Source organism: Nerophis lumbriciformis, linkage group LG16 (genome assembly GCF_033978685.3).
Source record: "Nerophis lumbriciformis linkage group LG16, RoL_Nlum_v2.1, whole genome shotgun sequence".
Lineage (NCBI taxonomy): Eukaryota > Metazoa > Chordata > Actinopteri > Syngnathiformes > Syngnathidae > Nerophis > Nerophis lumbriciformis.
The window spans coordinates 33505248-33531428 of NC_084563.2; the positions used below are offsets into that span (position 1 = coordinate 33505248).

The 26181-nt window shown below is 37.6% G+C and overlaps 1 protein-coding gene and 1 non-coding gene across 2 annotated transcripts in view; one reads left to right on the forward strand and one right to left on the reverse strand.

Moving 5' to 3' along the window:
* Positions 1-605: 605 nt before the first annotated feature.
* Positions 606-677, reverse strand: trnap-agg (transfer RNA proline (anticodon AGG)). Its single transcript has one exon. It is a non-coding gene; the product is annotated as a tRNA-Pro (tRNA).
* A 494-nt stretch (positions 678-1171) lies between these two features.
* Positions 1172-26181, forward strand: part of fam114a1 (family with sequence similarity 114 member A1) — a 38504-nt gene continuing 13494 nt past the window's right edge. The window contains exons 1-7 of the mRNA XM_061977041.2: positions 1172-1370; positions 10900-11202; positions 11271-11343; positions 11419-11627; positions 22085-22219; positions 24769-24921; positions 25005-25140. Of these exons, the coding sequence (XP_061833025.1) occupies positions 10906-11202; positions 11271-11343; positions 11419-11627; positions 22085-22219; positions 24769-24921; positions 25005-25140 (1003 nt within the window). The 5' untranslated portion in view covers positions 1172-1370; positions 10900-10905. The remainder of the gene's footprint in view (positions 1371-10899; positions 11203-11270; positions 11344-11418; positions 11628-22084; positions 22220-24768; positions 24922-25004; positions 25141-26181) is intronic.

Consider the following 26181-nt stretch of genomic DNA (forward strand, 5'->3'; position numbering starts at 1 on the left):
TAATTAAATATGGTCATTTTAAATGAATTATTATGATAATTTCAAATTAATTATTTCAAATATATTTATTTTAATGTATAATTCTATGGCTGGATGTAATAAGGAGTCAGAAAAAATACAAATAAAAATACAATTAATTTGGATGTTTTTAGCAAAATATAGTAAACATTTATTTCGTTTTTGTTTTTTTTAATTAGTAAATATATTTATTTTTAGGTAAGATAAACATAATAATACAATTTATCTCTAGTCTGGATGATTTAGTTCCTGTCACCCTGTTGTCCTCTCGTGAAAAAAGGCTGTCCTCACTCAGGTCCGCATGGAACTGGAGGGGAAGTGGCCTTCAGCTCCGGCTGAAAATCGGGAGATTTTCGGGAGAATATTTGTCCCGGGAGGTTTTCGGGAGAGACGCTGAATTTCGGGAGTCTCCCGGAAAATTCGGGAGGGTTGGCAAGTATGTTGGTGATACTTGTAGGGTCGAGAGTTACCGACAGCGAATAAGCAAGTTAAGAGTAAAACCAATTTATGCGGCTGGGACAAGCGGTAGAAAATAGATGGCTGGATGAAGATTAAAAATATGATTTTAGGTGTAAAGAAAAAAATACGGGCTCGTCCGGGATTTGAACCCGGGACCTCTCGCACCCTAAGCGAGAATCATACCCCTAGACCAACGAGCCACGTGGTGGAACCTGTGAAAATTTTAATATAAGAATAGATGTAAAATAAATTGCGAATTACGTTACATTAATGCAAATGTGGGCACTTTTTGTGTTATCCTTTGATTATTGTTACCTTTGCTAACAACTTGTTGGTCAAAGTATGGACGCCGTTGCCCCCAACTTGATGGAAATATAAATGGTCGGTTTTAATCTAAAAAAACGGAATTAACTTAGTACATTAAAAACACACATTAAGTCAGTGGACTGTTAGGGTCCTCACGCAGTCAAACAAATGATAACTGTACGTCACCCAGAAGTAGAGAGTGGTGGGAATCATCTTGACTGTTGCCTTACTCTTCGGTGGTACTCTACAGTATGGACGGGCGATTACATCGAGGAGACGATTGTAACAGAGAGTCACGGAGAATCATCTTGATAGTTGTATATACTCTTCGGTGACATTCTACATCACGGACTTGTGTTGACCTCAAGACGACGATTGATACCGAGAGTCCGGAGAATCATCTTGACAGTTGTGCATACTCTTTGGGGATACTCTATATTACGGACGGATGTTGACCCCGAGGGGGCGACTGTTACAGAGAGTCACGGAGAATCATCTTGAAAGTTGTGTATAATCTTCGGCGCGGACTGTCACCCGCCTGCCGACGTGGCGGAGCGGAAGAGGAGACGCCGGCTGGTACCAAAGTGGTGAGTTGAACTCTCGTCGTCCTTTCACAACAAACAACACAATGTCATGTGTAAAAAGCCACAAGTTTACACAAAGAAGAAGTTTGAAGGCGTTGCGTGCATTGTCGTGTAACTTGTCCTCAAATAAGTGCGGTAAAAAAATCGCTTGCACGCTGCTGTTACTTTTTGGATAAATTCTGTTAAATAATAATAAAAAGTTTGTGTAACACGCTGAAAATTATCCTACTTATGTCATACATTGACATTTGCTGGTGTAACAGCGATATATTATATATTTATACATACATATATATATACATCATTCAAATAATTGTATACATTTTCCTGTCACGTGTTGCACTCTAGTTGGGATGACGTCACCAATAGACACATTTTTCATGATTGTCAACAAAAGAATGGCAAACGTTTTGTCGGTACACGCAAAATGTCACCAGCAGGTGGCGATGTGGCCCTTTTGCTGAGTGTACATCTTCATTTACCATGAATTAACCCCCAAAAGTTTTCGGCCCAAATTTTCCGGCACATAGGGCGCACCGGATTATAAAGCGCACTGCCGACGAATGGAATATTTTTAAAATCTGTTCTCATATATAAGGCGCACCGGAACCCCGCGACCCCGAAGGGAATAAGCGGTAGAAAATGGATGGATGGATGGACGGATTATAAAACGCACTGCCAACTAATGGTCTATTTTTGATCTTTTTTCATATATAAGGCACACTGCCGATGAATGGTCCATTTGTTATCTTTTTCCATATATAAGGTGCACCGGATTATAAAGCGCACTGCAGACAAATGGACTATTTGTTATCTTTTTCCGGATTATAAGGCGCACTGCCGATGAATGGTCTATTTGTTATCTTTTTCCATATATAAAGCGCACCGGATTATAAGGCGCACTGCCGTTTAATGGTCTATTTGCTATCTTTTTCCATATATAAAGCGTACAGGATTATAAGGCGCACTGCCGATGAATGGTCTATTTTTCATCTTTTTTCATATATAAAACGCACCGGATTATAAGGCGCACTGCCGACGAATGGTCTATTTGTTATCTTTTTCCATATATAAAGTGCACCGGATTATAATGCGCACTGCCGATGAATGGTCTATTTTTGATCTTTTTTCACATATAAGGCGCACCGGATTATAAAGCTCACTGCCGACGAATGGTCTATTTGTTATCTTTTTCCATATATAAAGGCGCACCGGATTATAAAGCGCACTGCCGATGAATGGTCTATTTTTCATATCTTTTTTTCATGTATAAAGCGCACCGGATTATAAGGCGCACTGCCGACGAATGGTCTAGTTTTGATTTTTTTTCACATATAAAGCGCACTGCCGATGATTGGTCTATTTGTTATCTTTTTCCATATATAAGGCGCACTGCCGATGATTAGTCTATTTGTTATCTTTTTTCACATATAAGGCACACCGGATTATAAAGCACACTGCAGACGAATGGTCCATTTGTTATCTTTTTCCATATATAAAGTGCACCGGATTATAAAGCGCGCTGCGGATGAATGGTCTATTTTTCATCTTTTTTCATATATAAGGCGCACTGCCGACGAATGGTCTATTTGTTATCTTTTTCCATATATAAAGTGCACCGGATTATAAAGCGCGCTGCGGATGAATGGTCTATTTTTCATCTTTTTTCATATTTAAGGCGCACCGGATTATAAAGCGCACTGCCGACGAATGGTCGATTTGTTATCTTTTTCCATATATAAAGGCGCACCGGATTATAAAGCGCACTGCCGACGAATGGTCTATTTGCTATCTTGTTCCATATATAAAGCGCACCGGATTATAAGGCGCACTGCCGATGAATGGTCTATTTTACATCTTTTTTCATATATAAGGCGCACCGGATTATAAAGCGCACTGCCGACGAATGGTCTATTTGCTATCTTTTTCCATATATAAAGCGCACCGGATTATAAGGCGCACTGCCGATGAATGGTCTAGTTTTCATCTTTTTTCATATATAAGGCGCACCGGATTATAAAGCGCACTGCCGACGAATGGTCTATTTGTCATCTTTTTTCATATATAAGGCGCACCGCCGACGAATGGTCTATTTGTCATCTTTTGCCATATATAAAGTGCACCGGATTATAAGGCGCACTGCGGATGAATGGTCTATTTTTCATCTTTTTTCATATATAAGTCGCACCGGATTATAAAGCGCACTGCCGACGAATGGTCTATTTGTTATCTTTTTCCATATATAAAGTGCACCGGATTATAAAGCGCACTGCCGATGAATGGTCTATTTTTGATCTCTTTTCACATATAAGGCGCACCGGATTATAAAGCGCACTGCAGGCAAATGGTCTATTTGTTATATTTTTCCATATATAAAGGCGCACCAGATTATAAAGCGCACTGCCAATGAATGGTCTATTATTTATATCTTTTTTTCATGTATAAAGCGCTCCGGATTATAAGGCGCACTGCCGACGAATGGTCTAGTTTTGATTTTTTTTCACATATAAAGCGCACTGCCGATGATTGGTCTATTTGTTATCTTTTTCCATATAAAAGGCGCACTGCCGATGATTGGTCTATTTGCTATCTTTTTCCATATATAAAGCGCACCGGATTATAAGGCGCACTGCGGATGAATGGTCTATTTTTCATCTTTTTTCATCTCTAAGGCGACGAATGGTCTATTTGTTATCTTTTTCCATATATAAAGTGCACCGGATTATAAAGCGCACTGCCGATGAATGGTCTATTTTTGATCTCTTTTCACATATAAGGCGTACCGTATTATAAAGCGCACTGCAGACAAATGGTCTATTTGTTATATTTTTCCATATATAAAGGCGCACCGGATTATAAAGCGCACTGCCAATGAATGGTCTATTTTTTATATCTTTTTTCATGTATAAAGCGCACCGGATTATAAGGCGCACTGCCGACGAATGGTCTAGTTTTGATTATTTTTCACATATAAAGCGCACTGCCGATGATTGGTCTATTTGTTATCTTTTTCCATATATAAAGCGCATCAGATTATAAGGCGCACTGCCGATGAACGGTCTATTTGCTATCTTTTTCCATATATAAAGCGCACCGGATTATAAGGCGCACTGCCGATGAATGGTCTATTTTTCATCTTTTTTCATATATAAGGCGCGCCGGATTATAAAGCGCACTGCCGACAAATGGTCTATTTGTTATCTTTTTCCATATATAAAGTGCACCGTATTATAAAGCCCACTGCAGACAAATGGTCTATTTGTTATATTTTTCCATATATAAAGGCGCACCGGATTATAAAGTGCACTGCCAATGAATGGTCTATTTTTTATATCTTTTTTTCATGTATAAAGCGCACCGGATTATAAGGCGCACTGCCGACGAATGGCCTAGTTTTGATTTTTTTTCACATATAAAGCGCACTGCCGATGATTGGTCTATTTGTTACCTTTTTCCATATATAAAGCGCACCGGATTATAAGGCGCACTGCCGATGAATGGTCTATTTGCTATCTTTTTCCATATATAAAGCGCACCGGATTATAAAGCGCACTGCCGATGAATGGTCTATTTTTCATCTTTTTTCATATATAAGGCGCACCGGATTATAAAGCGCACTGCCGACAAATGGTCTATTTGTTATCTTACTCCATATATAAAGGCGCACCGGATTATAAAGCGCACTGCCGATGAATGGTCTATTTTTTTATATCTTTTTTTCATGTATAAAACGCACCGGATTATAAGGCGCACTGCCGACGAATGGTCAAGTTTTGATTTTTTTTCACATATAAAGCGCACTGCCGATGATTGGTCTATTTGTTGTCTTTTTCCATATATAAGGCGCACTGCCGATGATTAGTCTATTTGTTATCTTTTTTCACATATAAAGCACACTGCAGACGAATGGTCCATTTGTTATCTTTTTCCATATATAAAGCGCACCGGATTATAAAGCGCACAGCCGATGAATGGTCTATTTTTCATCTTTTTTCATATATAAGACGCACCGGATTATAAAGCGCACTGCCGATGAATGGTCTATTTGCTATCTTTTTCCATATATAAAGTGCACCGGATTATAAGGCGCACTGCCGACGAATGGTCTATTGTTCATCTTTTTTCATATATAAGGCGCACCGGATTATAAAGCGCACTGCCGATGAATGGTCTATTTGTTATCTTTTTCCATATAAAAGGCGCACTGCCGATGATCGGTCTATTTGCTATCTTTTTCCATATATAAAGCGCACCGGATTATAAGGCGCACTGCGGATGAATGGTCTATTTTTCATCTTTTTTCATATATAAATCGCACCGGATTATAAAGCGCACTGCCGACAAATGGTCTATTTGTTATCTTTTTCCATATATAAAGGCGCACCGGATTATAAAGCGCACTGCCGATGAATGGTCTATTTTTTAATATATTTTTTTCATGTATAAAGCGCACCGGATTATAAGGCGCACTGCCGACGAATGGTCTAGTTTTGATTTCTTTTCACATATAAAGCGCACTGCCGATGATTGGTCTATTTGTTATCTTTTTCCATATATAAGGCGCACTGCCGATGATTAGTCTATTTGTTATCTTTTTTCACATATAAAGCACACTGCAGACGAATGGTCCATTTGTTATCTTTTTCCATATATAAAGCGCACCGGATTATAAAGCGAACTGCCGATGAATGGTCTATTTTTCATCTTTTTTCATATATAAGGCGCACCGGATTATAAAACGCACTGCCGATGAATGGTCTATTTGCTATCTTTTTCCATATATAAAGTGCACCGGATTATAAGGCGCACTGCCGATGAATGGTCTATTTTTCATCTTTTTTCATATATAAGGCGCACCGGATTATAAAGCACACTGCCGACAAATGGTCTATTTGTTATCTTTTTCCATATATAAAGGCGCACCGGATTATAAAGCGCACTGCCGATGAATGGTCTATTTTTTAATATCTTTTTTTCATGTATAAAGCGCACCGAATTATAAGGCGCACTGCCGACGAATGGTCTAGTTTTGATTTTGTTTCACATATAAAGCGCACTGCCGATGATTGGTCTATTTGTTATCTTTTTCCATATATAAGGCGCACTGCCGATGATTAGTCTATTTGTTATCTTTTTTCACATATAAAGCACACTGCAGACGAATGGTCCATTTGTTATCTTTTTCCATATATAAAGCGCACCGGATTATAAAGCGCACTGCCGATGAATGGTCTATTTTTCATCTTTTTTCATATATAAGGCGCACTGGATTATAAAGCGCACTGCAGACGAATGGTCTATTTGTTATCTTTTTCCATATATAAAGTGCACCGGATATAAAGCGCACTGCCGATGAATGAATGGTCTATTTTTGATCTTTTTTCACATATAAGGCGCACCGGATTATAAAGCGCACTGTCGACAAATGGTCTATTTGTTATATTTTTCCATATATAAAGGCGCACCAGATTTTAAAGCGCACTGCCGACGAATGGTCTAGTTTTAATTTTTTTCCACATATAAAGCGCACTGCCGATGATTGGTCTATTTGTTATCTTTTTCCATATATAAGGCGCACTGCCGACGATTGGCCTAATTGTTATCTTTTTCCATATAAAAGGCGCACCGGATTATAAGGCGCACTGCCAATGAATGGTCTATTTGTTATCTTTTTCCATATATAAGGCGCACCGGATTATAAAGCGCACTGCCGATGAAAATGGATGGATGGATGATTAAACAAGTTGAAAAACTTATTGGGGTGTTACCATTTAGTGGTCAATTGTAGGGAATATGTACTGTACTGTGCAATCTACTAATACAAGTTTCAATCAATCAATCAATCAATCAATGCTGTCATATTGATGACATTTCTGGCAAAACATGATAACAATTAACTAACTAGAAAATTCCCGCAGAAATTTTGATGGGCCCGCTATCTGTGGCCGGGGGTCGCCGGAAGCCGCCGTACTTATTAGACGGTGCCTAGTGTCCGAATCTGTGAGTTTTAGGCGTAACCGTACAAAATGAATTACAGAGCTAGCCTAAAATGTTAGCAATGCGGCACATTCAAATGCTAACACTTAGCAAATATGCTAACGATGGCATTGTAACAGTTAGCATGTCTCAAACGTCAATTAACACGGCTGTAAGGTGTACGGCTTCGGAAATAGAGAAAGAAGTGTGGAAGTAGACGAACAAGTTTGCATGTTTAAGTTAGCAAGCTGGCATGCTATCATTTGCATGCTAAAAGTCAACCAGTGTCACATACCAAGTAATATGACTCTGGGGTAAACAGTAGCAAAATGAGCTCAGAAAGTTAGCACGCTAATGTTAGCATGCTAGCAAGCTAACATGACCATACTAATAGTTAGCATGTGTCACATACCAAGTTATATGACTCTAAGGCATGGGTGTCAAACTCTGGCCCGCCGTGTAATTTCATTTGGCCCTTGAGGCAATATAAAATTAACACTAGAGCTGGCCCGCCTGTATTATACAGCGGTGGTGCTGCTGTAACACCGTATTCACCGCTAATACTCATACTTGCCAACCCTCCCGATTTTCCCGGGGGACTCCTGAATTTCAGTGCCCCTCCCGAAAATCTCCCGGGGCAACCATTCTCCCTTGCATTCACGTTAGAAATCTAATTCTTTTGTAACGTGAACAGCCAATTAATAAAATGGGATTTGACAAAAAAAAATCCGAATTGGACATCCGTCTTTGCAGTGTGAACGTAGCCTAAGTGCACCCTAATCTGAAGTCTGAACACGACACCGGAGTGGAGTGGCCTCTAGGCTTATAGACAAAGCACGCACCCATGGTCTACACCAGGGGTGCTCACACTTTTTCTGCAGGCGAGCTACTTTTCAATTGATCAAGTCGTGGGGATCTACCTCATTCATATATATAATTTATATTTACTTATTTATGAAATATATGTTTTTGTTAACAAGTTAAAGGTGTTTAATGATAATGCAAGCATGTTTAACACATATAGTTAATATTGTTAATACATTAAATGTGTTTAATGATAATACAAGTATGTTTAATACATATGGTTTAAAATTGTTAACAAGTTAAAGGTGTTTAAAGATAATGCAAGCATGTTTAACACATATAGTTAATATTGTTAACAAGTTAAAGGTGGTTAAAAATAATACAAGCATGTTTAACACAAATAGTTAATATTGTTAACAACTTAAAGGTGGTTAAAGATAAAACAAGCATGTTTAACACATATAGTTAATATTGTTAACAAGTTAAAGGTGTTTAAAGATAAAACAAGCATGTTTAACACATATAGTTAATATTGTTAACAACTTATAGGTGGTTAAAAATAATACAAGCATGTTTAACACAAATAGTTAATATTATTAACAACTTAAAGGTGGTTAAAGATAAAACAAGCATGTTTAACACATTTAGTTAATATTGTTGACAAGTTAAAGGTGTTTAAAGATAAAACAAGCATGTTTAACACATATAGTTAATATTGTTAACAAGTTAAAGGTGTTAAAAGATAATACAAGCATGTTATAACATATAGATTCCTTTCTTTCATGAAGACAAGAATATAAGTTGGTGTATTACCTGATTGTGATGACTTGCATTGATTGGAATCAGACAGTGGTGATAACGTCCGCATTTTCGAATGGAGGAGAAAAAAAAGTCCTCCTTGCTGTCCAATACCACATGAAAGTGGTTGGTTTTTGGCATCTTATTTGTCCAGCTTCCGTACTCCTTTGTATACACTTTACAAGAAATACATTGTCGGCAAACTCCGTAGCTTGCTAGTTTGTGCACGGCAGCTTTCTGAGACTCTTATTTTGGTAGCGCAGGCAGGATGAAGCAGAGCTTTTATTGTGCAACTGTGCAGTCGGTCTTTGGAGTTTTGACGACAGGTACGGCGCCAGAGTCTGTTGAAATAAAGTGTTTCTCGCCTTCCAGTCGGTAATTTTAATGAGCTGGCAGCAGCCAGCGTCATCTCAGAAGACCCTCGGGTGCCGTGAATGTCAATCAAGTGACGAAAGTGACGTCATAGTGAAGATTTATGATCGCTCATTTTTAGGACTATTTTTTTAATGCCTGGCTGGTGATCGACTGACACACCCTCCGAGATCGACCGGTAGATCGCGATCGACGTAATGAGCACCCCTGGTCTACACAGTACCCTTATCCCACGCTCCTCGCGGTACGATGGCTTTCGAAGCAGCTTCCGACCGGATTTCCCCACCACCTCCCCCCTGTTGCAAGTCCCAAGATTTTTCGTGCCCGTCCCCCCCTTCAATTAAAAACAAAAATCCCCAAGTAAAAAACTATTTAAATTCTGAAAGTAAAATAATTATTCACAAGTAAAGAAAAACAATTGTCTGAAAGTAAAATGTTTTTTTCTTCAATTAAAAAAAAATTTGCAAGTTACAAAAAAATCCAGCAAGTAAAAAGATGATTTGCAAGTAAAAAAAAAAAAACGTTTTTCTTCCAAATATAAAAATAAATCACAAGTTCACAAAAATTCTGCAAATAAAAAAACTTTTCGCAAGTAAAAACACTTTTTTGCGAGTCAATTTTCTTCAGTTAAAAACAATTGCACTTAAAGAATAAATGTTATTCAATAAAAATAAAAAAAATACGCTGGTAAAAAAAACAATTTTTTTCTTGGGTTAAAAAAAACATTTGCAATTTTTAAAAATTCTACAAGTAAAAAAACTATTTTCTTCAGTTAAAAAAAATATTCGTAAATAAAAAAAAAAATTCAACAATTAAACGATTTGCAAGTTAAAAAACATTCTGCAAGTAAAAAAACAAAAACATTTTTCCAATCAATTTGCAAGTAAAAAAAACAATAACAGGCAATAACAGATTCACAAGTGAAAAAAAACATTTTCTTCAATTAAAAAATAACAATCCGCAAGTAAAAAACTATTTAAATTCTGCAAGTAAAAAAATTATTCGCAAGTAGAGAAAAAATATTTTCTGGAAGTACATTGTTTTTTTCTTCAAATAAAAAAAAAAGTGCAAGTTACAAAAAAATCCAGCAAGTAAAAAGACGATTTGCAAGTTACCAAAAAAAAATTGGTTTTCTTCCAAATATGAAAATAAATCGCAAGTTAACAAAAATTATGCTATTAAAAAAATGTTTGGCAAGTAAAAACACTTTTCTGCAAGTAAATTTTCTTCTGTTGAAAAAAATTGCACTTAAAAAATAAATATTCAAAAAAACAATACACAGGTTAAAAAAAAATAAAAAATTCCTGGGTTAAAAAAACGATTTGCAATTTAAAAAAAAAAATCTACAAGTAAAAAAACAAATTTCTTCAATTAAAAAAAATATTCGTAAGTAAAAAAAAAAATTCAACAATTAAACGATTTGCAAGTTAAAAAATATTCTGCACGTCCCCCCCTCCATGGCGATCTGTCGGTCTTCCTGCTCTGTAAACCCTTGTAAGCTCTTGGGCGGTTGTGCTGAAAACTCATTTTGTTGTACTCTTTTGAGCGCAGCAACAATAAAATCTACTGTTTCCACGTTTAGATCAGCATGTCCGAGTCTGCCCCTTCTGACGCGGCAACTGAACACCCCCAACACTGCGACCCCGGTTCTAGCCAGGATGTTCCAGAAGACATCGCAGCCCCGTCCGAACCGACGCAGACTCCTCAGACTCTGCCGCAGACTCCTCAGACCCTGACACAGACTCCTCAGACCCTGACGCAGACCTCAGAGGATGCCAAAGAGGACGGAAAGTCTGAGAGTCCACCGAGTGAAGCTGAGGGTCAGCTGACCGAATGTGACCAATCGGTGAGCCTGGAGGCAGAAGCGCCGGAGGAGGACGCGGAGGTGGGTTTGTTCAACATCGAGCGTTGAAAGAATGTTCCATGTGGAGGAAGTCAATGTGTTGTGTGCAGAAGGAGCAGAAAGTCTGGGGAGGTTGGGGCTCTTGGGGCAAGTCTCTCCTGAGCAGCGCTACTTCTACAGTCGGTACGTCTCCGTCACGCCGCCGGTCACATCCGTCCGTCTGCTCGTCTCCACCGTCTTCTCTTCCTGGGTGCGCAGGCCACAGTCTGTCCTCCGTCAAGGTGAAGGCAGGAGAGGCTCTGCGTCTCCACAAGACCTCAGTGGGAGAAGAGGCCCGGGAGGAGGAGGAAGAGGAGGAGGTTGTATCGGAGGATAAGCCGGCGGTTGAAAGCGTCGAGCCGGGCGGTCCTGACGAGGCCGCCAACAGAGGCGTCTTCTCCGCCATCTCCAACGTTGTGCAGAACACGGTGAGTAGGCTCTGTCTTTTGCTATTTTCCTTTCATGTTATCATTAGATTTTTAATTAGTCAATAAAAAGTATATTTTAACTAAAAAAAAGCTAATCTTATTCATCCCAGTTTGAGGGTCACCAACACACGGCTCATTAGCGCCGCCCTTGTGGCTCTTTGGAGCTTTTTCAAAAATGTATGAAAATGGAAAAAGTACCAATGATAGTCACACACACACACACACACGAGGTGTGGCGAAATTTGTCCTCTGCATTTGACCCATCCCCGTGTTCACCCCCTGGGAGGTGAGGGGAGCAGAGAGCAGCAGCGGTGGCCGCGCCCGGGAATCATTTTTGGTGATTTAACCCCCAATTCCAACCCTTGACGCTGAGTGCTAAGCAGGGAGGTAATGGGTCCCATTTTTATAGTCTTTGGTATGACTCAGAACCTACCCATCTCAGGGCGGACACTCTAACCACTGACTAGGTAGTAAAAAGATGTGGAAAAAATATATTTATTGTTTTAATATAGTTTCTGTAGGACACAAACCTTCCTAATTGTTAGAAAACCCACTGTTTAACATGTTTGTGCTCATGCTTCACTGATGAGAGAATGTTTGTCAGACGAATTTGGGCGGTCCTTGAAATTATTGCGGAAGTGTGGACTGTGACGCAACAGTTTGTTTACATGTACGACTTTCTCCAACGCTGCCACAGAAAGACGTGTTTTATGCCACGCCTTATTTGTCTCGTTTTGTCCACCAAACGTTTTATACTGTGCGTGAATGCACAAAGGTGAGCTTTGTTGAGGTTATTGACTTGTGTGGTGTGCTAATCAGGCATGACTGCAAGCTAATTGATGCTAACATGCCTTTTAGGCTAGCTGTATGTACATATTGCATCATTATGTTTGTATAGCTCAGGGGTCGGCAACCCGCAGCTCCGGAGCCGCATGCGGCTCTTTGATCACTCTGATGCGGCTCAGCAGTTTACTTGCTGAACCCCCCAATTTTCCCGTGAGACTTCCGGATTTCAGTGCCTCTCGCAGAAATCACCCGGGATTAGTATTCACCGGTTTTCACCCTTAAAGCTATAATAAGGGCGTGCCATGATGATACAACATTTGGCGCTCTCTACAATCTAAATTAACAATGTGCCAGCCCAACACTTGTTATACATTATACATCTTCTGCTTGCACACGTACTTGACAGCAAGGCATACTTTGTCAACAGCCACATAGGTTACACTGACGGTAACCATATAAAACAAGTTTAACACTCTTACTAATAATGCGCCACACTTTGAACCAAAACCAAACAAGAATGACAAACACATTTCGGGAGAACATCTGCACCTTAACACAACATAAACACAACAGAACAAACACCCAGAATCCCATGCAGCCCTGACTCTTCCGGAATACATTATACACCCCTGCTACCACCAACCCCCCCCCCCCCCCCCCCCCCTCTGTGCGTCGGTTGAGGTGGGCGGGGTTTGGTAGCGGGGGTGTATAATGTATCCCGGAAGAGTTAGGGCTGCATGGGATTCTGGGTATTTGTCCTGTTGTGTTTATGTTGTGTTACTGTGCAGATGTTCTCCCGAAATGTGTTTGTCATTCTTGTTTGGTGTGGGTTCACAGTGTGGCGCATTATTAGTAAGAGTGTTATAGTTTTTTTTATACCACCACCGTCAGTGTAACCTGTGTGGTTGTTGACCAAGTATGCCTTGCTGTCACCTACGTGAGCAAGCGGAGTGGCTGACCAGGCACGCTGGTTGTAGTGGGTGCTAGATGCTGTACCATCACGGCACGCATGACGCTGACAATCGCCATTCATTTAAAACCCGCGTGCCGCACCAGCTTTCAAATTTCATATAAAGGTGTGGGCAGCGTGTCTGAGACCCCTGGTTTATACATAGCACAAAGCAAAAAGAAAACTTTTTATGCAGTGTTATTTCATTTAAAATTTCAAAAAAAAATTGTGGCTCCCATTGTTTTCTATAATTTGCGAAACTGGTCAAAATGGCTCTTTGACTGGTATAGCTCATTTAATTTCCTTGACTTATGTCCTCTGTGTATTTAATTTATATTTACATGTCTCGTGACACATTATCTGTGTGTAATATTGTCTGCATTTCTCATAGTTGTTTGTGTGCCATGTTGTTCCAGACCACAGCAAACGTAACCTAGCTTGCAAAGATTGTAATAAATCCATTAGAAGAAGACAGCCTGCCGTTTCCTTTAACTTGGGACACTTTGGCCATTGTAAGCCAGTCATTTCCAGGAGTTATCTCACCCTCTGAGAAGTTTTACTAATGTTGTAAAAATGTCAGTCAACAAAGATTTGCGACACAGTCATTTTGATAGTAGGCTAATATAGCTAATAAGACTTATATATTACTTTTTTGAAACTGCTGTGTGACATGTGCTGTTGACCTCTTGCCAGGTCACCCTTGTGAAAGAGATCTTGATCTCAATGGGTTTCTTATCTGGTTAAATGAAGGTTGTATAACTTTTAAAGTCATTTTGATAGTAGGCTAATGCAGCTAATATAGACGCTTACATTATGTGTTGCCTTCATTACAACACTTATATAAGACTTTTAAAGTCATTTTGATAGTACGCTAATATAGACACTTGCATCATGTGTTGCCTTCATTATAACACTTATGTAAGACTTTCTAAAGTCATTTTGATAGTAGGCTAATATAGACACTTGCGTCATGTGTTGCCTTCAATATAACACTTATATAATATTTTTAAAGTCATTTTGATAGTAGGCTAATATAGACACTTACATCCTGTGTTGTTTTCATTAAAACACTTATATGGGACTTTTAAAGTCATTTTGATAGTAGGCTAATATAACTAATATAGACACTTACATCCCGTGTTGTCTTCATTAAAACACTTGTATAACTTTTAAAGTCATTTTGATAGTAGGCTAATATAGACACTTGCATCATGTGTTGCCTTCAATATAACACTTGTTTAAGACTTTTAAAGTAATTTTGATAGTAGGCTAATATGGCTAATATAGACACTTACATCATGTGTTGCCTTCAATGTAACACTTATATAAGACTTTTAAAGTAATGTTGATAGTAGGCTAATATAGACTCTTTCATCATGTGTTGTCTTCATTATAACACTTATATAAGACTTTTAAAGTCATTTTGATAGTAGGCTAATATAACTAATATAGACACTTACATCATGTGTTGTTTTCATTATATCACTTATATAAGACTTCTAAAGTCATTTTGATAGTAGGCTAATATAGCTAATATAGACACTTACATCATGTGTTGTCTTCATTAAAACACTTATATGGGACTTTTAAAGTCATTTTGATAGTAGGCTAATACAGCTAATATAGACACTTACATCATGTGTTGCCTTCAATGTAACACATATATAAGACTTTTAAAGTAATGTTTATAGTAGGCTAATATAGACTCTTTCATCATGTGCTGTCTTCATTAAAACTCTTATATGGGACTTTTAAAGTCATTTTGATAGTAGGCCTATATAACTAATATAGACACTTACATCATGTGTTGCCTTCAATATAACACTTATATAACTTTTAAAGTAATGTTGATAGTAGGCTAATATAGACACTTGCATCATGTGTTGCCTTCAATATAGCATTTGTATAAGACTTTTAAATTAATTTTGATAGTAGGCTAATATAGCTAATATAGACACTTACATCATGTGTTGCCTTCAATGTAACACTTATATAAGACTTTTAAAGTAATGTTGATAGTAGGCTAATATAGACTCTTTCATCATGTGCTGTCTTCATTAAAACACTTATATGGGACTTTTAAAGTCATTTTGATAGTAGGCTAATATAACTAATATAGACACTTACATCATGTGTTGTTTTCATTATATCACTTATATACGACTTTTAAAGTCATTTTGATAGTAGGTTAATATAGCTAATATAGACACTTACACAGAGGTGGGTAGAGTAGCCAGAAATTGTACTCAAGTAAGAGTACTGTTACTTTAGAGATTTATTACTCAAGTAAAAGTAAGGAGTAGTCACCCAAATATTTACTTGAGTAAAAGTAAAAAGTATGTTGTGAAAAAACTACTCAAGTACTGAGTAACTGATGAGTAACATACACACACACACATATATATATATATATATATATATATATATATATATATATATATATATATATATATATATATATATATATATATATATATATATACATTGATATATACAGTATATAATTTATATGTATTTATTTTGCTGTTTTTGTTTACATGTTAAAGATGTTTTAATGAATATACATGCATGTTTAACATATAGATTCCTTTCTTTCATGAAGACTAGAATATAAGTTGGTGTATTACCTGATTCTGATGACTTGCGTTGATTGTAATCAGACAGTAGTGATGATAACGTCCACGTTTTCAAATGGAGGAGAAGAAAAGTTCCTCCTTTCTGTCTAATACCACATGAAAGTGGTGGGTTTTTGGCATCTTATTTGTACAGCTTCAATATTCGTTTTTATACACTTTACAAGAAATATATTGGCGTCAAACTCCTTAGCTTGCTAGCTTGTTTGCGCTGGCTTTCCGAGACTCTTGTTTTGAAAGCGCAGGCGCGATGGAGCGGCACTTTTATTGTGAAGACAGGAACTGTGCAGTCAGTCTTTAGGCTTTTGACGGGATGTACGGTTGAAATAAAAACTTATCTTTTTTCCTTCACACTTTTGATTGATTGATTGGAACTTTTATTAGTAGATTGCACAGTACAGTGCATATTCCGTACAATTGACCACTAAATGGTAACACCCCAATAAGTTTTTCAAATTGTTTAAGTCAGGTCATGTGACCACCTGGCTCTGTTTGATTGGTCCAACGTCACCAGTGACTACATCTGATTGGTGGAACGAAATGAAACGTCACCAGTAAGGCAGGCACTTTGAAGGTCTGTCTGACAGACCAAAACAAACAAAGCGTGCATTAACAGATGGATAAAAATTAGTAGCGAGTAGCGAGCTGAATGTAGATAAAAGTAGCGGAGTAAAAGTAGCGTTCCTTCTCTATAAATATACTTAAGTAAAAGTAAAAGTATGTTGCATTAAAACTACTCTTAGAAGTACAATTTATCCCAAAAGTTACTCAAGTAGATGTAACGGAGTAAATGTAGCGCGTTACTACCCACCTCTGCACTTACATCATGTGTTGTTTTTATTATAACACTTATATAAGACTTTTAAAGTCATTTTGATAGTAGGCTAATATAGCTAATATAGACACTTACATCATGTGTTGCCTTCAATGTAACACTTATATAAGACTTTTAAAGTAATGTTGATAGTAGGCTAATATAGACTCTTTCATCATGTGTTGTCTTCATTATAACACTTATATAAGAATTTTAAAGTCATTTTGATAGTAGGCTAATATAACTAATACAGACACTTACATCATGTGTTGTCTTCATTATAACACTTATATAAGACTTTTAAAGTCATTTTGATAGTAGGCTAATATAGCTAATATAGACACTTACATCATGTGTTGTCTTCATCAAAACACTTATATGGGACTTTTAAAGTCATTTTGATAGTAGGCTAATATAGCTAATATAGACACTTACATAATGTGTTGCCTTCAATGTGTCATGTCTGTGTAATCATGTTTTTGTTTTAAGTCATGTTTTTGTTTAGTTATAGGAATCTTTGGTTTCTGGCTTTTCACTCCCTTGTCTTGTTTGCATGATTACCCATTAGTTTCACCTGTTCCACGTTTGGACTCATTGTGCACTCTTGATTGTCACCATAGCAACCCATTAGTTTTCACCTGTCACGTCACGCACCTGTTTCACGTCTTGAGTCACGCACCTGTTTTCGTTAATCATGTCTGTAGTATTTAAGTTCAGTGTTTTTCAGTTTGTCTTTCTGACGACCTCGCACCACATTTATGCTCTGTCCATTCCTCTAAGATCCTGCTTCATGTTCCTTGTCACAGTAAGTTTTGGTTCCATGTTTATAGTCTTTTTTGTTTTTCATAGTTTATTCTCCGCCACTGTGCGCGCTTTGGTTTGATCCTTTTTTGTAGTTCTAGTGTTTCAATAAAAAAATGTACCTTCATTCCCGTCTCGCCCGTGCCAACTTTCCGTTGCATCCCGGAAAAGCAAACTCCCAAGATCAAGTCGTGACACAATGTAACACTTATATAAGACTTTTAAAGTAATGTTGATAGTAGGCTAATATAGACTCTTTCATCATGTGTTGTCTTCATTAAAACACTTATATGGGACTTTTAAAGTCATTTTGATAGTAGGCTAATATAACTAATATAGACACTTACATCATGTGTTGTTTTCATTATATCACTTATATAAGACTTTTAAAGTCATTTTGATAGTAGGCTAATACAGCTAATATAGACACTTACATCATGTGTTGTTTTTATTATAACACTTATATAAGACTTTTAAAGTCATTTTGATAGTAGGCTAATATAGACACTTACATCATGTGTTGCCTTCAATGTAACACTTATATAAGACTTTTAAAGTAATGTTGATAGTAGGCTAATATAGACTCTTTCATCATGTGCTGTCTTCATTAAAACACTTATATGGGACTTTTAAAGTCATTTTGATAGTAGGCTAATATAACTAATATAGACACTTACATCATGTGTTGTCTTCATTATAACACTTATAGGACTTTTAAAGTAATTTTGATAGTAGGCTAATATTGACACTTACATCATGTGTTGTCTTCATTAAAACACTTATATGGGACTTTTAAAGTAATTTTGATAGTAGGCTAATATAGCTAATGTAGACACTTACATCATGTGTTGCCTTCATTATAGCACTTACATAAGACTTTTAAAGTAATTTTGATAGTTGGCTAATATAGCTAATATAGACACTTACATCATGTGTTGCCTTCAATATAACACATGTAAGACTTTTAAAGTAATGTTGATAGTAGGCTAATATAGACACTTGCATCATGTGTTGGCTTCATTAAAACACTTATATGGGACTTTTAAAGTAATTTTGATAGTAGGCTAATATAACTAATATAGACACTTACATCATGTGTTGTCTTCATTATAACACTTGTACAATACTTTTAAAGTAATTTTGATAGTAGGCTAATATTGACACTTACATCATGTGTTGCCTTCATTATAAGACTTACATAAGGCTTTTAATTTTTTGTGGGTCCAGACAGATTAGTTTTTTTGGGGTAATATGGCTCTTTAAACATTTTGGGTTGCCGACCCCTGGCCTAGTTGGTAGTAATTTATACACATGTGACAAATGAATCCAGGTAGAATGTATCAGCCCACATTTATTTATTTTATTCTTCACCAATAATGTTATTTGACTTAGCTTTAAGATTTTCCAATTTGTTTGGTGGGCTTTGAACGCATCATAGTTGTAAGGCAAACATTTGGTCTCAATTGGTTCTCTGAGCGTGTTCTTAACTCAAAACACTTGTATCTCAAATTAAAATCAATTGAAATCAACTTAATTCGTTCTTGCCCTTTTTAAAAAGAAAAAAACTTTTGGATAAGAAATATTGAATAACCATAGAATAGAATGTACAACAAACAACTCCAGTAGTTTTGTAGCTTCCTGAATATAATCGACTCATTTAACTTTGTACAGTCTGTGTGTGGTTCTACACATGAACGTGGGCATACACTCGATTTAGTGCTCTCGTATGGTTTGTGTGTTTTTAATTTGGACATTTGCGACGCTGTGTTCTCTGATCACATGCCGATCCTGTTTGATATTGCCACGCAGTGTCCAGTTAAATTGTGCGCACCGCCCCAACGCTCTCGCATGTTTAATTCTTCGTCTCCTGCTCGGTTCTCCTCTATTTTTTCGACTCCTTGTGATGATAATTCTGCAGCATCTGTGTGTCTGAATACTGAAGAGTTGGTTTCTGGGTTCAACTCTATCTGTTTACAAACACTGGACACGATCGCGCCTTTCAAATGCCGCCGCGCTAAAGCTACGCCTCTGCCCTGGTTGAATGACGTCACTCGGGCTGCCAGGCGCGTATGTAGAAGAGCAGAGAGAAAATGGAAAAAAGACAGGCTGCATGTGTCCTTTGCCATTTTTAAAGAAAGCCTGTTTTCCTTTCAGATGACTGTAAAAGCAGAAATGAATATATATCTATCTCAGATTATATCTTCTAACTGTAACAACCCCAGAGTTCTGTTTAAAACTATTAACACTGTCATTGATGCTCCCAAATCTGCTGGTTTTGATGCTTCTTTTGAATTCTGTGAAAATTGTCTCCATTTTTTCACTGACAAAATTGTGTCAACTAGAGCCAGTCTATCTCAGCCTTCATATGACCCTTCTGTTCCTCTGCATTTCTCTTCTGTTTTCCATCAGTTTGAGCCGGTGTCCTTTTCTTTTTTAAGTGACACAGTTAGTCATATGAAGCCCTCTGGTTCTCCTGCAGATGCCCTCCCACCTCGCCTGTTTAAGGAGGTACTTGCTACTATTGGACCAAGTGTCCTTAACATTATCAATAGTAGCCTCTCTTCTGGAATAGTTCCAGTAGAGTTTAAACATGCAGTGGTACGACCTCTACTTAAAAAACCCAGCCTCGACCCCTCTCTCCTCTATAACTTCAGACCTATCTCTAATCTTCCATACATTTCCAAAATATTAGAGAAGGTTGTCTACAGCCAGTTGCTGCCCTTCTTAGAGGATAATGGTATCACTGAGCTGTTCCAATCCGGTTTTAAAGCCCTCCACAGCACAGAGTCAGCGCTTCTAAAAGTTTTTAACGATATCCTCCTGTCCACTGATTTTGGTAAATATGTTGTCCTGGTGCTTTTAGATCTGTCTGCTGCGTTCGACACCGTCGACCACGCCACCTTAATCACTCGTCTTGAGAACTGTGTGGGCATTAAGGGCGCCGCCCTCAACTGGTTCCGGTCGTACCTAACCGACAGGAGTTTTTGTGTAAAAGTAGACAGTTTTATGTCGTCCACAGCTCCTTTACCACATGGGGTCCCCCAGGGCTCAATCCTTGCCCCAATTTTATTTGCGCTTTACCTTCTCCCCCTTGGTTCTATTTTTAGGAAGTACAGTATTGCATTTCATTTTTATGCCGATGATTGCCAGATTTATTTTCCCATGGCACAAAATAACACGGTTCAACGTCTTATTGACTGCCTGCACGACATCAAAATCTGGCTTTCAGCTAACTTCCTGAGCCTAAATGAAGATAAAACAGAAGTTATGTTGTTCGGTCCAAGTCGCTCTCCCTCCCCCAACGTTGACCTCGGCACTCTGACCCCGTATCTCAGCGACTGTGTCACAAACCTGGGGGTAAAGTTTGACTCAGATTTTAAATTCGAAAAACAAATCAGCAGCGTCGTTCAAAAAAGCTTTTATCAATTACGCCAAATAGCGAAAGTGAAACCGCTTCTATCAAGACATGATCTTGAGAAATTAATCCACGCTTTTATCTCGACTCGTCTTGACTACTGCAATGCCCTGTATGTTGGCATTAGCCAGGCCTCCCTCGCCCGCCTGCAGCTCGTGCAGAACTCTGCTGCTCGTCTGCTAACACAGACCCGCAGACGTGAGCACATCACCCCTATTTTAGCGTCCCTTCACTGGCTCCCTGTGCGTTACCGAATACATTTTAAACTCCTTTTATTTGTTTTTAAATGTCTAAACAACCTCGCGCCAACCTATCTCTCCGACCTCCTTCAGCCTTACTGCCCCACCCGATCCTTAAGATCAGCCGATCAGCTGCTGTTGACGGTCCCTGACACAAGGCTGAAGCTTAGAGGTGACAGAGCTTTCGCCGTTGCTGCTCCCAAGCTCTGGAACGACCTACCCCTGAGTGTTAGACAAGCCTCCTCTCTTCCTGTTTTTAAATCTCTCTTAAAAACATACTTTTATTCCATGGCTTTTAACACTGAGTGATATCCATCCTGCAATGGCGCCCCATAATACACCTGCTGTGATCCTGTTTTTATGTTTTTATGTTTTTATTAATTCTATTTTAATTATTTATTTTTTTATCGTGTTCTGTTTGTGTTGTGTTGTGTTTGCTCGGTACTCGTTTTATCTTTTAACCTGTTCATTGTACAGCACTTTGGCTACCCCTGTGGTAAATTTTAAATGTGCTCTATAAATAAAGTTGATTTGATTTGATTTGATTTGTAAAGTAATGTAATACTTATGTACCTCATAGGGTGGACTTCTAAGTTATCTCCTTCTAGCTTCTTCTCTGTCAAACACACCATCAGCAGCTTTTCCGAATTTTCTAACATCAGTGGCTGGCATTACACTCGTTCAACTGATATGTTTTTTTTTTCATGGCCGATACCGATTATTAGTGGTCAAAAAGGTCGAAAACCAGCATTTGCAGTACAAGTTATTTAAAAGGTTTGTCGATCTTTAGCTACAAGCTAATGCTTGTTTTTCTCCGCAGGGTAAGTCTGTGATCAGCGGTGGTCTGGATGCTTTAGAGTTCATCGGAAAGAAGACCATGACCGTGCTGGCTGAGAGTGATCCGGGTTTCAAGAAGACCAAGACCCTGATGCAGAAGACCGCATCTCTGAGTCAGGCAAGTTAAAAGTCAAAGACGTTGGAAAGTAAATAACAGCGCTATGGCGTTCATGTGGAGTGAAATTACTGCCAAAACTGCACAAACACACACAAATGTTTTTACTCACGCCCAATGATTCACAAGTGGAAAAAAACATTTTCTTCAATAAAAAAAAACTATTTAAATTCTGCAAGTAAAATAATTATTTGCAAGTAAAGAAAAAACATTTTCTACAAGTAAAAAAAAAGTTTTTTCAATTAAAAAAAGATTTGCAAGTTACAAATAAAATCCAGGAAGTAAAAATACGATTTGCAAGTTAAAAAAAAAATATATATTTTCTTTCAAATATAAAAATAAATCACAAGTTAACAAAAATTCTGCAAATAAAAAATGTTTTCGCAAGTAAAAACACTTTTCTGCGAGTCAATTTTCTTCAGTTGAAAAAAATTGCACTTAAAGAATAAATGTTATTCAATTAAAAAAAAAATACGCAGGTAAAAAAAACACATTTTTTCTTGGGTTAAAAAAACGATTTGCAATTTTTTTAAAAATTCTACAAGTAAAAAAACTATTTTCTTCAGTTAAAAAAAATATTCGTAAGTAAAAAAAAAAAAATTCAACAATTAAACGATTTGCAAGTTAAAAAACATTCTGCAAGTAAAAAAACAAACATTTTTCCAATCAATTTGCAAGTAAAAAAAAACAATAACAGCGCTATGACGTTCATGTGGAGTGAAATTACTGCCAAAACTGCACAAACACACACATGTTTTTACTCACGCCCAAAGATTCACAAGTGAAAAAAAACATTTTCTTCAATAAAAAAAAAAAACCAATCCGCAAGTAAAAAACTATTTAAATTCTGCAAGTAAAAAAATTATTCGCAAGTAGAGAAAAACAATTTTCTGGAAGTAAATTGTTTTTTTCTTCAAATAAAAAAAAAAGTGCAAGTTACAAAAAAATCCAGCAAGTAAAAAGACGATTTGCAAGTTACAAAAAAAAAATTGGTTTTCTTTCAAATATGAAAATAAATCGCAAGTTAACAAAAATTCTGCAATTAAAAAAACGTTGGGCAAGTAAAAACACTTTTCTGCAAGTAAATTTTCTTCAGTTGAAAAAAATTGCACTTAAAAAATAAATATTCAAAAAAACAATACACAGGTTAAAAAAAAAATAAAAAAATTCCTGGGCTAAAAAACCGATTTGCAATTTAAAAAAAAAATGTACGAGTAAAAAAACAATTTTCTTCAATTAAAAAAAATATTCGTAAGTAAAAAAAAAAAAATTCAACAATTAAACAATTTGCAAGTTAAAAAAACATTCTGCACGTAAAAAAAACGTTTTTTTTTTCCAATCAATTTGCAAGTAAAAAACACTTTTCTCCAAGTTAAAACATTTGCTGAGAAGTACAAAACCCAAAACCAGTGAAGTTGTCACGTTGTGTAAATGGTAAATAAAAACCGAATACAATGATTTGCTAATCCTTTTCAACTTATATTCAATTGACTAGACTGCAAAGACAAGATATTTAATGTTCCAACTGGAAAATGTTATTTTTTTTGCAAATATTAGCTAATTTGGAATTTAAATGCCTGCATCATGTTTCAAAAAAGCTGGCACAAGTGGCAAAAAAGACTGAGAACGTTGAGGAATGCTCATCAAACACTTATTCGGAACATCCCACAGGTGTGCAGGCTAATTGGGAACAGGTGGGTGCCATGATTGGGTATAAAAGCAGCTTCCATGAAATGCTCAGTCATTCACAAACAAGGATGGGGCGAGGTTCACCACTTTGTCAACAAATGCGTGAGCAAATTGTTTAAGAACAGCATTTCTCAACCAGCTATTGCAAGGAATTTAGGGATTTCACCATCTACGCTCTGTAATATCATCAAAAGTTTCAGAGAATCTGGAGAAATCACTGCACGTAAGCAGCAAGGCTGAAAACCAACATTGAATCCCCGTCACCTTCGACCCCTGCATCAAAAAGCGACATCAGTGTGTAAAGGATATCACCACAAGGGCTCAGGAACACTTCAGAAAGCCACTGTCAGTAACTACAGTTGGTTGCTACATCTGTAAGTACAAGCTAAAACTCTACTATGCAAAGCCAAAGCCATTTATCAACAACACCCAGAAATGCCGCCAGCTTCGAATCCACATTTCAAATTGTTTTTGGAAAATGTGGACGTCGTGTCCTCCGGAACAAAGAGGAAAAGAATCAGCCGGACTGTTCTAGGCGCAAAGTGTAAAAGCCAGTATGTGTGATGGTATGGAGGTGTATTAGTGCCCAAGACATGGGTAACTTACACATCTTGTGAATCGTTGTTTTAATTAAAGAAAATATTTTTTTTATTTGCAAATCGTTTTTCAATTCAAGAAAAATGTTTTTATACTCGCGAATATTTTTATTAAAAGAGGAAAATAAATGTTCTGCTTGTGATTTTTTTAAATTTATTTTTTATTTAAAAAACAACTGTTTTTTGCTTGCGAATCGTTGTAAAAACAAGTTTGTGGAGTTTTGGCAGCAATTTCACTCCCTATGTCCCCTTTTGTCTTGTGTGTAGATGCTGAAAGAAGCCAAGGAGAAGGAGCGAGCACGCCTCAGCACGCAGCCCGTCAGCGCACCTACCGCTCATTACGGCATTCTCTTCGACGACTACCAGGGCTTGTCCCACCTGGAGGCCCTGGAGATCCTGTCCAACGAGAGCGAGGCCAAGGTCAGTCCTGCGGGGGGGGCGCCGCCACAAAAACCTCATCCAGCCTGTGCGGACGGAGAGATAAACCCGGGCGTCGCTCACAGGTGCAAGCGTTCCTCTCCTCCCTTGAGGACCAGGAGCAGGAGGAGGTGAAGATGGAGCTGATTTTCATCAAGGATGTCTTCATCCGGGGGGGAGAAGGAGAGGAAGAGGAGGATGAGGAAGGAGAGCAGGCAAAGGGTAACTTTTTAAACACGTTTTTTCCCCCCAAAAGAATATAAAATCATTTGTTGCACTTAGCGTTGTACAGTATACCGGTATTAGTATAGTACTGCCATACAAATGAATCATATTCGGTACTATACCACCACTGAAAAGTACCGGTTCCCCTCGCCCCCTTGTCGTCATGACAAATAAAGTAAGTTTCTTACAAGTACCATTATCACTGCAGGACGAGGAATAGCTAAACATGCTAAACATTCGGAAGCGACTGTCAGAAAGCGGCTTGAAGATGATGTGTAAAACATCATCTATGCAACATTTTGACCAAAGAACCACCATTACATGTTATGTAGACCACAAGGAAGTCTTTTACATTTAGAAATAAAATTATAATACGACTCCTTTAATGCGCCTTATAATCTGGTGCGCTTTATGTATGGAAAAAGATTTAAAAAAATAGACCATCGGCAGTGCGCCTTATAATCCGGTGTGCCTTATATATGAAAAAGGATGAAAAATAGACCATTCATCGGCAGTGCGCTTTATAATCCGGTGCGCCTTATAAATGGAAAAAGATAACAAATAGACCATTCATCGGCAGTGCGCCTTATAATCTGGTGCGCCTTATATGTGAAAAAAGATAACAAATACACCATTCATCGACAGTGCGCCTTATACAAACCCCGTTTCCATATGAGTTGGGAAATTGTGTTAGATGTAAATATAAACGGAATACAAAGATTTGCAAATCCTTTTCAACCCATATTCAGTTGAATGCACTACAAAGACAACATATTTGATGTTCAAACTCATAAACTTTTTTTTTTTTTTTGCAAATAATAATTAACTTAGAATTTCATGGCTGTAACACGTGCCAAAGTAGTTGGGAAAGGGCATGTTCACCACTGTGTTACATGGCCTTTCCTTTTAACAACACTCAGTAAACGTTTGGGAACTGAGGAGACACATTTTTGAAGCTTCTCAGGTGGAATTCTTTCCCATTCTTGCTTGATGTACAGCTTAAGTTGTTCAACAGTTGTGCTATTTTAGGCTTCATAA